At 35.1% G+C, this 14,263-nt stretch overlaps 1 protein-coding gene across 2 annotated transcripts in view; it reads left to right on the top strand.

The window, feature by feature from the left end:
* The window catches only part of ERBB4 (erb-b2 receptor tyrosine kinase 4), a gene marked incomplete at both ends in the record, with an annotated part of 1,145,028 nt that extends 1,132,324 nt beyond the window's left edge, over positions 1-12,704 (top strand). The window contains 3 exons of one of the 2 annotated variants that reach the window (XM_081242706.1): positions 7,738-7,785; positions 8,854-9,151; positions 12,259-12,704. In XM_081242706.1, coding sequence (XP_081098832.1) covers positions 7,738-7,785; positions 8,854-9,151; positions 12,259-12,704 — 792 coding nt within the window. The remainder of the gene's footprint in view (positions 1-7,737; positions 7,786-8,853; positions 9,152-12,258) is intronic. The other variant, XM_081242707.1, reaches the window with a different exon arrangement.
* Positions 12,705-14,263: the final 1,559 nt, after the last annotated feature.

Raw genomic sequence — 14,263 nt, 5'->3', positions numbered from 1 at the left:
GCCTGATTTCTAACAAGCCACAGACCGGTACCGGTCCGTGGCCCCGGGGTTGAGGACCCCGGCTATAGATTATTTAATTTTTAAACTATTTCTGTATTTCCCATACATTATCTAATTACACAGATAGAGATAAATACTATGAAAGTGAAAATATGTCAACTGACAATAAGCATATGTATAATTACTGGCTTTTATAGCTAGAATGTTTAAATAATATTTTCTCTCTACATGGAGGGTAATCTGTTTTGTAAGTAAAGTGTCATTTTAATCAACACTGCTTTTAATCAAATGATATAAGGACAGCTTTTCTTTATAGTACTTAATATTAAGGTATCCATTTTGTCTAATAAACATATAGCCCATTCAATAAGAAAAAAAATGATGTATATACTTTTCTTATAACCAAAGCTGCATTAAATTCACTTTAAGAATATATCAGTATATATTTCAACTGTAAATAAATACCATCACGGTTTAAGGCAAATGCTTTTGGCTATATTGAGGAAAATATTTTTTTCTGAAAAACATCAAATTTACCTCTAAAACTGACTTTTTATCATTTATTAATGCCAATTTGAGGCTGTAAGTATAATGGGATGTACATTAAAGGGAGACTCAGGGAATCTTGTTTCTAGTACTGTTGCTAACTAGTTGTGTGATTTGAAAAATTAACTTAACGTCTTAGAGCATCAGTGTATCCATCAGTAAAATGGAAAATTTAAATTGTAAAACTTCAATTCAAAATTGTATCTTCATTAGTCACATCCAAATGTGGTCTTGCCTCCCAAGAGCATAATCATATATTTCATATAGTCTAAGGTACTTCATAGATACTCCATTTAGAGAAAAGGGGAAAAAGAAAAAAATAATTAATATACTTTAAAAAGGTTTATGTGAGAAAAGTTTATAAGATGCCTTTGCTTTAATGCTAATCACATTTTACAATATTTAGCAATCAATGATATGGGCTTCACACAGAATATTCATTTTACATACATATAATTTGATAGTTGGAAGGGATCTTTCCCATTACCTGTTTTATAGACCCATTCTTCTTTTCAGAGCTAAATAAACTAAGGGTTCACGAGATTAAGGAATTTGTTAAAAGTCACATGGTTTAATGACAAATGTTCAAGAATGTAACCCTAGAGGTAGAAGGACCTCATGTGGCCGCTTGCTCCATGTGTATGGTATTTTCGTCTTCAAAAGTTGCCTGACCTCAATGCATTTTTCATGTACTAAGAAGTCTTCACTAAATAATCCTCATGATATTGGGATAAAAATCAATCAAGCACAGAGACAGATAACTTTTGGATGTACTTCAAGAATTAGAGTACCTAAGAATTTGGACACAGTAAAGGCTTAATGATTTCATTTAAACTCAAACAGAGGTAGTGCAATTGATCTAGATGTTCTCAAGGATGAGTTTAAAAATTAGGAAAAATAACTGTATACTCTGTAACTGAAAAGAACTGTTGCAATATCTTTAAGGAACCCCCTAGAAGTTCTCCTTTTTAGATTTCTAGCTACATATGTCAACTAGTAGCTAAGTGATAATTAGGAGAAGGTTCAGATATTACAATATGTTTGTGAAAAGAAATGTAAACAAAATAAAGAGTCAAAAGAAAGTTGGCAGAACTAAAAACAAAAATACATTTAGAACTTGCACCCAGGATGAAGAGATATAAATTCTACATGATTACTAATCTCAAGAAAGGTGACAGAATTCTTATTGCTTATCTTGAATGAAGCTAAGGAATGTAGGCACTAATGTAAAATCACATTTCTTTATATCCTTTCTTTTTTGACTGTGCTAATAATGTTCTTCAACTTCATTATGTAATACGAACATACTTAAAACCGAAAGGTATGAAGTGAGGAGTTTTCAGCTCCCATTTTGTTGACTCATCTAGCCATGAATATTTTAAAAAGGAATATCTTCTTGTTCTACTAATATTTGGAAAGGCTATAGGAACTGCTGCTCGGGGTTACAATAGATTACTTACCCATAGTGGAACAAGAATAGGAATTTATTGGCTAAGCCCTGGACTAGGAATAATAAATCCATAAGCAAGAGTGCTGTCATGGAAGATCTTTGTGCTCTCCCATTATGTCAAACCATCTCCTCCTGCTTCAGGGTTGGTTTTTGCTCTTGTCCAGGTAAGTTTTATATATATATATAAATATATAAATATATATATATATAAATATATATATATATATATTTATATATATATATATATGTATATGTATGTATATGTATGTATATATATATATACACACACATATATGTGTATATATATATTCTTCCCTAACAGTCCTTTCTTGTTGATCTAAAACCATAGTGTGTGTGTGTGTATGTGTGTATATATATATATATACATATCTTCTGTTAGCACTTAACATTCTACTTTTAGTTCCTTTTCTGTTTAAGTGCTTGTAGTAAATTAAAATGCAAGTAAGATGTAGGGGCAACATTGTAAGGCATTTTCAGTATTTTATAACTAAGGCTAGTTAATTTTTCAAATTTCTCCTTCAAATTCGTTTTTCATAAGAAAGAGAAATCATGAAATCTTATTTGAGAGAAGAGTTGAGGCATTATGCAGGGGCAGAGGGAGGGCAAACAGAAAATAGAAATGCTAAAGTCAAAATCTACATGTGGCATAATAAAAAGATGTAGGATTCAGAGAGCCGCCAGTGGCTGTGTATGTGCATGGGAAGGACTTTTAACTTCTTTGAGGCTCAGTTTTCTTATCTGCAAAATGGGAGTCATAATTTTTAATAATCATATTTACCTTGAAAGGTCATATGAATAAATAAAACCTACAATATTCTAGTCTGTGGCATATGGTAGGTATACAGTACATGTTGGTTTCCCTTGCTATTTCTCAATTTTCCTAAGAGAAGTAACATATTCATCTGTAAAACAGAGTAGACTTTATAATTAACTTCTAGGGTTAGTGAAAAGTGAACAAAGAATGAAAGCACAAGTTAATACTCCTTCAGGTGGAGCATAGGGTCATTATTATTAATTTATTTATTTATTATAATTTTATATCATTATATTTTTATTTATTATTATATCATCATTATTAACTTTTGTGTGTGAGTGTAGAGTAAAAACAGTTTTTTTTAAAGTAGCATCTCACATAATCAAACTAAGTAAATAAATGAGTACATTAATAAATAAGCACATATCTAAAGAGACAAAAGGTGTTTTGTGTAACATATGTGTTCACACATATGCATGTGTGTGTGTGAGCCAGCTGCCTAGATACAATAGGCTTCCCCAGTTCTTACTGGTTTGGGGAATATGAACACATTTTGCTTGTTTTCTTCTGGTTGCCTTATGAAAAATGAAGATTCAAAATCCAGATATCTCAAATGCTGGTATATTGAACTTAGTTGTAAAAAAGATATAGAGTTATAACCATACATCAGGAATTGTACATAATGAAAACAAACAAACAAACAAAATTTTATCTATCTGCTACCTGACCTGTGGAATGTGAAAATGCCCATCAGAGTGTTAAGGATATATTCCAAGGAGGATAAAAAATTGAGAACCCTTAATAATTACTATGTGGACGTGTCTAGGTAATACATTAGCGCTGGTGGATTAGCACCATCTTATAGAGACACATGCCATTTTAGTTAAAAGGATTTAGAGTGATTCTTGGCCCTAGAAACTTTAATCCTATAGTTAATACTAAAAGTAACAATTATCTGAAGGTTAAAAACAAACTCTTTCTCATTAAGCACATGTTTAATTTAGGTAGAAGTTAGGCATTAAACATGTATTTTTGTTTGTTTCTGAAGCAGATACATTTGTATAATATTTTTAAAAAATCACAGGACACAGTTCATCTAGTTAACAATTTAAAATTTCCCAGGGATAATATAAAATAAATAAGTTTTAATTAAAACAATAAATAGGAGAAATGCAGTACATGTAGTAAGACAAAGGTTCAAATCTTTATCATTCACCTGAAAAGTAAATTTTAGGACACGATGTATCTAAAAGTGCACTTAATACTGTATTTGATATATTTGTTGACATTTGCCTTCTCTATAACCCCTGGCATTTGGGTCCAAGTTAATCATACAGTGTCCCAGTGATTGTGGCCACAAATTAAACTTGACTCTCTTCATCACCCTTACATATTTCCCCACCAGGAGCAAGCTCCAGATCACCTGCCAGTTCATAGCCCACCTCTTTCTATCTTTGTCCTGCTGACAGTAAATCCCCTCACCAGTTAATTGAACAGATGTACCCAGTGCTGCATCCTGAAGATCGTCAAAGCTGGGCTTTGACGGACAGCAGAAAGAGGCACAATAAAAAAAAAAGAAAGCCTTTTAACTGAGAGCACTGCTTTGTTCTGCTTAGAACGTTAAGGTCAGTGCAGCTCATTCTGATTGTGGGGATCTTAATTTTTACTCAACCAATTTACTTGCAGCTGTCATTCTTTCCAATATTAAAAGTTCAGCTTTTCAAGCATGGGGAACTGGGGGATGGTTGTGTGAGGAATGAGAAGAGCTTGTTACAAACTAAAAACAGCAAAAACAAGTAAAATCTGGCTTGGCTCTCAAGTACAAAAAGTTATTTTCAAAGCCTATAAATTATGACATAGTGATTAACATGTAATTTAAATATATTTAAACAACAATTATATCACATTTCCAGCCCAGCTAATTGGCCTCACAGATGTTCCCTTGTAGCTGCATTGCCCTTCCAGGGAGATATGAATGAGGTGCTTTTTATCATGGAAAACAGAAAAAAAGCAAATGGAAAAAATGGAAACAGAAACATAAAAAGCAGCCAGTAACCCTAAAAACAATGAATGCTAAAGGAGTTTTGTTTAGCTTTTTTTCCATTTTAATGCTGAAAACTAGAAAAAACATGAAGGCACTCCTATTACTGTGATGGTCTCTGGCAGTGTGTCTAGATACAGAGTTGGCAGGTTGCTGACTGAAAGACTTGTCAAAGCAAGGACAGCAGATCCATTCTAATAAAGCATGGCTGCACTTCGTGTCTTGGAACAGACTAACTGCAAGATATCTAGTTATTTTTAATACAACACCTTTACAACTGAAGGCGGTCTAGCCCAGATAATGAATATAGATAATAAAGTATTTCCTGATGAAGAATGACTTGTGAGTTATTCTTTTGATCATTTATCTCTCAAGTTTTATGAAATGTTAAATGTGCAGCAGGCAGTGCTGTTTCCTCAGCCGTGATTCTAATCGAACATTACCCAGTATAGCAACTCTTGCAAAAGAAGAGGTCAAAGGAACACTGGTGATTATGAATATTTTGGAATACCTTGCCTTTTAATATCTAATCATGAAATTGAAATAAATTCATTCCAGCCTCACCTTACTCTTACCTTTTCTCCTAATAATCTCAGGTAATGTTTGATAGTACAATGTAAATTACAAAAGGCCACTGGACACGCCTCTCCTAGTGTATCATGGTATCTCCAGCATCTACTGTAATTCCTGTGGTTTCACTGTAGCAATTTAATAAATATTTGCTAAATGCTTGCCAAATAATCCAGGTTTAATGATAGGGTAAGGCCAAGGTTGTAATATGATAAAGTTCCAGCAGGCTGGTGTCATATTTTTGTACCAGCCCTCTATTTTACATACCACTGGACTATATGGAAAATTTATTTCTCAAATTTTATGAACAAATGAATTTTATTTTATGACACTCTAAAAGGTAGCAAAATGTACCTATATTTAAGGTCCTATGGAAGACAAGTAGGCATTTAAAAATGTTTCTTTGATGAGAAGCCATGGCAATTTGATTGCTTAGCTTTAAACATTTGACTTAGCAGGTGTGAACATTTAAATTTCACATATTCTCTACATTTGTATAATAGTGCAGAGCTTAAAAAGTTCATCTATATATAATATCGTACTTTATCTTCATTAAGAATAAGAGAGGGGTTCCCTGGTGGCGCAGTGGTTGAGAGTCCACCTGCCGATGCAAGGGACGCAGGTTCGTGCCCCGGTCTGGGAAGATCCCACATGCCACGGAGCGGCTGGGCCCGTGAGCCATGGCCGCTGAGCCTGCGCGTCAGGAGCCTGTGCTCCGCAACGGGAGAGGCCACAACGGTGAGAGGCCTGCGTACTGCAAAAAATAAAAATAAATAAATAATAAGAGAGGCCAAGGATGAAAATGAGGGTCTGAGATATTTCACGATTGACCACATCACTTGTAATTGGAACTGGAGCTTGGATCTTCTAACATACCATACAACAATCTGTCTATTGTACAAAAGTATCTCCTATGCAGTGCATATTAAATATATCTAACGTTCCATGTCATAGTCTTCAATGTGTTGTTAGTTATGTTATTAGAGAAGAAAAGATATAAATATTTTCCATGCCATCATGTAAGTGACTCAGTTATGGGCAGAGTTTAAATGTAAATTCAGTGTAGGGGTTCAGAGCTTGTCCCTTGATTCGTCCAGCAGGCTAAGTTAATTAAGGAAAACTATATTATCTAGTTGTTATTAATTTGTATTAAACAGTTAATCTCCATGGGACCATGTTCTTAGATTAGTCTATGAATCTCTAAATTATAAAAACATTGATCTGGAATAAGATTTAGCTCTGTTTCATAGATGTTTCAAGATGTTGTCTTTCAGGTTTATTTTAGTCATCTCTGTTCAGTTAAATCCAGAAGGTAGAGAATGCAAAGATCATAAAATCAACTGTTTTTATTTGCATTATTCACTATTTCCAGTGCTAAGAAAAGTGCCTGGCACATACATAGACCATGGTTTCTCAAGAAATGTGTTTAATAAATGATTGATATTATATATATATATATATATATATATATATATATATATATATATATATATATATATATATATATATATATATATATATATAATTTTTAGCTAGGAAACAGAGGTTGTGTTCATACATCCCCTGTACTTACCATAAGGAACGTTGTCCTTAATATTTTATCATATTTTTATATTGACTTTTATTTAACCCATAGGTTAGAGTTTTAAGCCATAAAACTGTCTTTTTTTAAAATTGCAATCTAATTTCAACTGATTCTAAATACATAAAATTAATGTATGCAAATCATGTTTCCAGTAAAGAAAATGATTTTCCAAGATTTTCTGCTTTTTCTTCACTTAAAAAAGACTGATGAGAATATATTATGTACCTTTTTATAAAAGAGGCTAAGAAGTTGACCCTTTGCTGAAATGGTGAAAAATAAATGTAACTTGATAGCAAAAATTATTCCAGGCAAGTTGAAGTCCACCTCTATCTCCTTTTAGATAAGTTTCTTCTTATGAGAGGAAAGTTAATGCTGTGATATGTGGCCATTCCAGTCATTTAACATGTAACAAAGGAAAGTGTTCCTTATTTACAGCTGAAGTTAATTTACTGCTTTTCCCTTTCTTCCAGAGTTAGAAGAAAACTTATTGTCAACTTAATTTTTAATCCATTTAAATTTTTACTTTTTCTATATAATTCTTCTTTACAGGGATTGAATTAAAATATTCAATATCCTCATAAAATATAAATAAATTTGCTTGTCGTCAGAGTGCATAAAATTTTACTGTTTAGCAAACGTCACTGTTGTGCATGTTTTCCACTTTGGTTCATACAACTCATGTGGCTTTTCTTTTTTTTTTTTCTGTTCTTTTTTTTTTCATTCATGTTACCTCTTATTACATCCATCATTCCATTTTTCTTTCCTATTAGAGTGAAATTGGACACAGCCCTCCTCCTGCCTACACCCCCATGTCAGGAGTAAGTATTTCACAATCAGCCTTCATCTTTTAGGATTTTTGGTCTTTGCTTATCATGTTTCCTCTCTTGCCTCACCATAATTTCCTCATTTTGCCTTTGCCAACAGTGAGTTAAGAATTTACTGTAGATTGTGTACCTGCCTATGTAGATATGTTTTATCTCAGTAGATAATCCACAGTTGAGATATCATGCATCAACAGTAGCTTTTTATTTTTATTTGAAGAATTTACCTGGGTTCATACATCATGCTTCTGGGTAAAGAGGTTATCTTTACTTCCATGATTATAGGTCTTGGGCTAAAACGACAGAATCTCAGTGATGATTCTCTAGTTAGATACTAGAGACTCAGAGTCACAGTAACCACAGACTAGAAGGCAATAAGGAAACAACACCATTCAAACTGCAACACTGTGCTTCTGTTTTTCTTTCTTTCTTTCTTTCTTTCTTTCTTTCTTTCTTTCTTTCTTTCTTTCTTTCTTTTTTGTGATACATGGGCCTCTCACCACCGCGGCCCCTCCAGCCGCGGAGCACAGGCTCTGGACACACAGGCTCAGTGGCCATGGCTCACGGGCCCAGCCGCTCTGAGGCATGTGGCATCCTTCCAGACCGGGGCACGAACCCGTGTCCCCTGCATCAGCAGGTGGACTCTCAACCATTGCGCCACCAGGGAAGCCCTGTGCTTCTGTTCTTAATGGCAACTGCCTATAGTTAATGACATTGCCATTTGTCTTGAAGATTCACTTTGAATTTTTACATTAAAAATAGGCAGTTGTGGGATAGGAACATGAAATACTTTTTATTAGACCATGTGTTAGGTGGTTAGTAAAATTAAAATATATATTTCCAAAATGTTTTCCCACAATTGATTTATTTTATAAGAAAAATTGGAATTTTAGGTATTTGTAGTCTAATTCTAACTCATTGACTATTAAGGGGAAAAACTCAATTAAGAAACCTGACTTTGCTCTGAAAGACAAACTTCCATATTCTTTTGGTTATTAACATCCATATTTTTGACAGCTATTCCTAACAATACCTTTGGTCCAAATGTGTTTCTACTATTGACAGAACCAGTTTGTGTACCGAGATGGGGGTTTTGATGCAGAACAAGGAGTGCCCATGCCCTATAGGGCCACTACCAGCACAATCCCAGAAGCCCCAGTTGCTCAGGGGGCTACTGCCGAGATTTTTGATGACTCCTGCTGTAACGGCACCTTACGCAAGTCCGTGACACCCCACGTCCAAGAGGACAGCAGCACGCAGAGGTACAGTGCTGACCCCACAGTGTTCGCCCCAGAACGGAGCCCACGAGGAGAGCTGGATGAAGAAGGTTACATGACCCCTATGCGAGACAAACCCAAACAAGGTACAAGCAGAATGTTCAGAAATGATTGCCACTTGACATTTGTCTCTATCAAAATAAGCAAAGTACGGAAGAGAAATTGCCAAACTATCTGCCTATGTAAAATTTGTGACCCACCAAAGGCTTAGGCTGCTGCTATTCCTAGTAGGCTTTCTGAATCAAAAGCGTCCACATCATCTAGGGGCTTTTCTAGAAACCAGAATCTCAGGCCCCACTTGAATAGGAATCTGCATTTTAACAAGATCCCCAGGTGATTTTTATGCATAATCAAGCTTGAGAAGCACTGATCTAAACATATCTTTATTGGAATATTTGAATGAGGTAGCATATCACAAGATTTCAGAACCCTTGCTCCATTGGACTTATTGTGGAGATCATAAAGACTGATATTGTTGGTAAAAATGTCCAAAGCTTTCAATGGCACCAATAAAATACTTGATTGATGCATTAAAATGGTATCATTTAAATGACCTAGTTTATTATAAGAAATTATGACTTCTTGTATGATACATTTCAAAAATTAAAGTTCTGACCCTGCATATGCTTATATGTATACCATCACATCTTGAAAATATTCATAGCTTGTGCCTTTACAAAGAACAGAAATAACTTTACAAAGTTAGTAGTAGAAATGTTAAACACCCAAATCAGATAACATTTCAATTTTGAGAAAGCCTCTTTCCTTTTATGTTAACAGCATCAGAAAAAGAAGATGGATGATTGTTATTAAAAACTGGTGACTGTTTCTTAGAGTCTTCAGTGTCACAGTAAACTGTATTTTAAGACTCTGTATAAAGGCCCATTTTCTCACTTAATATGCAGTTATATTCACTTTTATAGTATGCAATTAAGGGATGCCTAAATACATATTGTCAATAACCTATTAAAATATATCCACCTCTATATGTATGAAGGTATTACTGTAACAAAGAATTGGATGTTGACAGTAGCCCAATAGTGACACAAATGTGGGTTTTGAGAAGATTTGACAGATGTCCCAAAAGTGAAATGCTCTCTGGGAAGATTCTCAACTCAACCATAAAATTATTCCTATCTACAGAACTACATGGCTATACAAATTTGCATCAGAACAATAGACAAGCAGATTGCTTTGAGAAAAGGTAACTTGAACCTTCTAAGAAAAAGGCAAGTCAGTCTGTGTAGACTCACTGTAGGCCATCCCCAGATTTTATTTCTGAGTACTAAGAGACCCACATTTATGTAGAACTCTAACCCAGTTCTCAGAGAGTAGAGAATTTTAGTATAGACATTCTTATACTTTCAATTAAGAAGTTTCAGGACTCTGATAAGAAAAATCCAATTCTGACTCCCTTATAGGTATTTTTCATATATTTTTCTTAAAATGACAGTAGCTTTGAGAACCATTCAAATTAAACTTATGATGAAGTGTAAAGTTCAGCCTACTCCTGTAGGGGCAATAGTGAAAACAGTGCAGTAGAACAAGATTATTCAACAGGAGTTAGGGAATTTGAATTCTAGTTCAACACAAATTATATCCTTCATACATCATTTAATCTCAATTTTCTGTCTATAATGCTGGAAGAATACATCTTGCACTTCCTTTTTCACAGGATAGTAAAAAGGGATGAAATAATGGTGCCTTGTAAATTATTGAACTGTAATCTGTGTATATGATGGTGGGATATTCATTACTGTCTTTTAACTTGCATGTGACGCTAAATAGTTAACTATATCCAGTAGGTCTATATCCAGGAAAAAATAACCCTGGGTTGATGAGATTTTTCTCTCTACATGTCAGGTTTAGTATAGGGGATAGAAAGTTTGTTTCAGAATGGTATCATCTCAGCAAACAGTTATGCCCTCTCCCTACCCAACACCAAAGTAGGAATAGCTAAAGTGTCATTTTTGTGCATATATTTAAAAGGAGGGTCTACTATATATGTGTATATATGTCTATATATGTTCTATACTATAAACATAGGAATAGAATTAAACATTTGGAGAGCAGCATTAATTAGCAGTAAATTTTAAAATTCTAGCCCAGTACCTATTCTAGCCCAATACCTATTTATTAGACTGAATCATGCAAAATAACTGCTATATGACTGGTTTCAACCTACAAAATAACAATTTCATATGATTCAAACTAATAGTTTGCTATTTCATGATTATGATTAGCCATTGAAAATAAATGTTACAATTATATTTATTGTTAAGCATATGTTTTGTCAAGCAAGTCAATATAGAGGCATGTTAGATGTATATATGATTTGATTAGTTGAGTCTTTTCCTTAGATGTTTTCTTTCCTGTGTGTAAATCTTTCTGAGGGAACATCTGTAATCAAATCCTTGTTACCTATGCAGACATTCTAAGCAAATTATGTAGACTAAAAACTACTTTTATTTCACTTCATCCATTTATCTTGACATGGAGTTAATCTGTAGATATTTTGATCTTCCAGTATTCTTTAAAAATTCTCATTTCTCGGGCCTCCCTGGTGGCGCAGTGGTTGAGAGTCCGCCTGCCGATGCAGGGGATACGGGTTCGTGCCCCGGTCTGGGAGGATCCCATATGCCGCGGAGCGGCTGGGCCCGTGAGCCATGGCCTCTGGGCCTGCGCGTCCGGAGCCTGTGCTCCGCAACGGGAGAGGCCACAACAGTGAGAGGCCCACATACCGCAAAAAGAAAAAAAAAAAAAAAAAAAAAAAAAAAAAAAAAAAAAAAAAAAAAAAAAAAAATTCTCATTTCTCCATATTTAAAAGCTATTTAACCTTGATAGGTTTTCTTATCTTCCAACATAAATTACCAACTTTTAGAAAATAGAAACATTTAAACAACTGGCCCCATAAGTAGGAGAGACAAATGCAAGCAGAAGGAAAGAAGAACAATCTAGGGGACAGGGACTCTGACCCGGGTCTTGTTGGTGCCTTGTTTTGTCACTAACATTTTTTACCCACTTACTCCTCTTTCATATGATAGTAGTAATTAACAAAAAAAAAATTTGTGAAAATTCCTGAAATATGTGGCTTTATTGTCCTGGAAAAAGAATCTAACCATTCTGTATAACCATGGGCTGATTAATATTTTCCAGAAAGTAGTTGTTAACTGATACTTTTGTATTACATCAGAATACCTGAACCCTGTGGAGGAGAACCCTTTTGTCTCTCGGAGGAAAAATGGAGACCTTCAAGCTTTGGATAATCCCGAATATCACAGTGCTTCCCATGGTCCACCCAAGGCAGAGGATGAGTATGTGAATGAGCCACTGTACCTCAACACCTTTGCCAACACCTTGGGGAACACTGAATACCTGAAGAACAAAGTACTGTCTGTGCCAGAGAAGGCCAAGAAAGCATTCGACAACCCTGACTACTGGAACCACAGCCTGCCACCTCGGAGCACCCTTCAGCACCCAGACTACCTGCAGGAGTACAGCACAAAATATTTTTATAAACAAAATGGAAGGATCCGGCCTATTGTGGCAGAGAATCCTGAATACCTCTCTGAGTTCTCGCTGAAGCCAGGCACTGTGCTGCCTCCTCCGCCCTACAGACACCGGAATACTGTGGTCTAAGCTCAGCAGTGGTTTTCAGGTGGAGAGAGACGCCCGCTCCAATTTCCCCACCGCCTCTCTTTCTCTTGTGGTCTTCCCTCTGCTCTCAAGGCCAGTAGTTTTGACACTTCCCAGTGGAAGATATCAAGATGCAATGATAGTTATGTGCTAATTTAACTTGAACATTAGAAGGAAGGACTGAAAGAGAAAGACAGGAGGAACCACACTGTTTCTTCATTTCTCTGCATGGGTTGGTCAGGAGACTGGAACAGCTAGAGAAGGACCAACAAATATGAGGCAATACTGCCTGCTGTCAAACTAGTTCCCAACATTTTTTTTTACATTTTTTCTTTGCCTCCCTTCCTTCCTTCCTTCCTTCCTTCCTTCCTTCCTTCCTTCCTTCCTTCCTTCCCTCCTTCCTTCCTTCCCTCCTTCCTTCTGTCCTTCCTTCCTTCCTGTATTTCAATGCACATGCTTGAAAGACCCAAGCTGCAGGAACCGATGTGTACATTTTCAGCATCCCTGGAAATCCTAATGATGTTTCCAGAATAACAAAATGATAACCTTTTATATAATGTATGATAGTAACTAAGATTGAAAATCCCATCTCTTTCTCAGACAGTTTCAATCTTGACAAGCAAGAATGGCCAACTCAGCTTTCACAAGTTGTAAATCTTCATCAAAGTTATAACTAGTAATTATGTTTGGAGAGCTTTTTTGTTTTTTTCATTTTGTTTTGCTTTGATCTGTCTCTTCATATTACTTTCTCCCCTCTTATCAGCTTTAATTTATAATTGCAAACATTTTTACATCAAACCTTCTTAGGTGTTGCTATAAATTGAAAGAATTGTAAAAAGAAATATTTTAATATGGTGAAATGGCCACTATTTTAAATATGCAGTCTTTAAAATTAGAAGTGGAGGCCAAGATATTAGTCAAATGTAACATCAAATCTTACTTTTGTGTTTTACACTATTGAATATGTATCCTCCCCCCAATCCTTTACATTCTTCAACATTTTCTTCCCCTCTATGAATGACAGTACTTGATAGGCAGTTGGTAATGTTAAGAGTAGAAGGGAAACTAAGAGACAGTTCTGTGTGGTTCATGAAAACTACTGACACTTTCAGGGGTGGTCCAATGGGGAATCCATTGAACTGGAAGAAACACACTGGATTGAGTATGTCTACTTGGCAGATACTCAGAAATGTAGTTTGCACTTAAGCTATAATTTTATCTGTTCTCTTTCTGAACTCCATTTTGGATTTTGAATGAAGCAATATGGAAGCAACCAGCAAAATAATTCATTTAAGTACTTTTTTTTTTTTTTTTTAAAGAGCTAAGATAAAGAAAGACTGTGGAAATGCCAAACCAAGCAAATTAGGACTTTGACACTTTGGGATTACGGTGAGAGGGTCAGCACATGATCAACATATGATATCACATTTCCTAAACAAGGAAATTTGTCCAGTTTGTATACTCCACTTGAAGGAATGCAAGTAAGGATTGGCTTGAATTCCATGGAATTTCTAGTATGAGACTCTATATTAAGTGGAAGGTAACTCTTTGCACATAAAATG

This window comes from Mesoplodon bidens, assembly GCF_964165515.1.
Source record: "Mesoplodon bidens genome assembly, chromosome: 8".
NCBI classification, from domain to species: domain Eukaryota; kingdom Metazoa; phylum Chordata; class Mammalia; order Artiodactyla; family Ziphiidae; genus Mesoplodon; species Mesoplodon bidens.
Note: the sequence above shows the minus strand (reverse complement) of the source record. Positions and strands in the feature narration are given on the sequence as shown.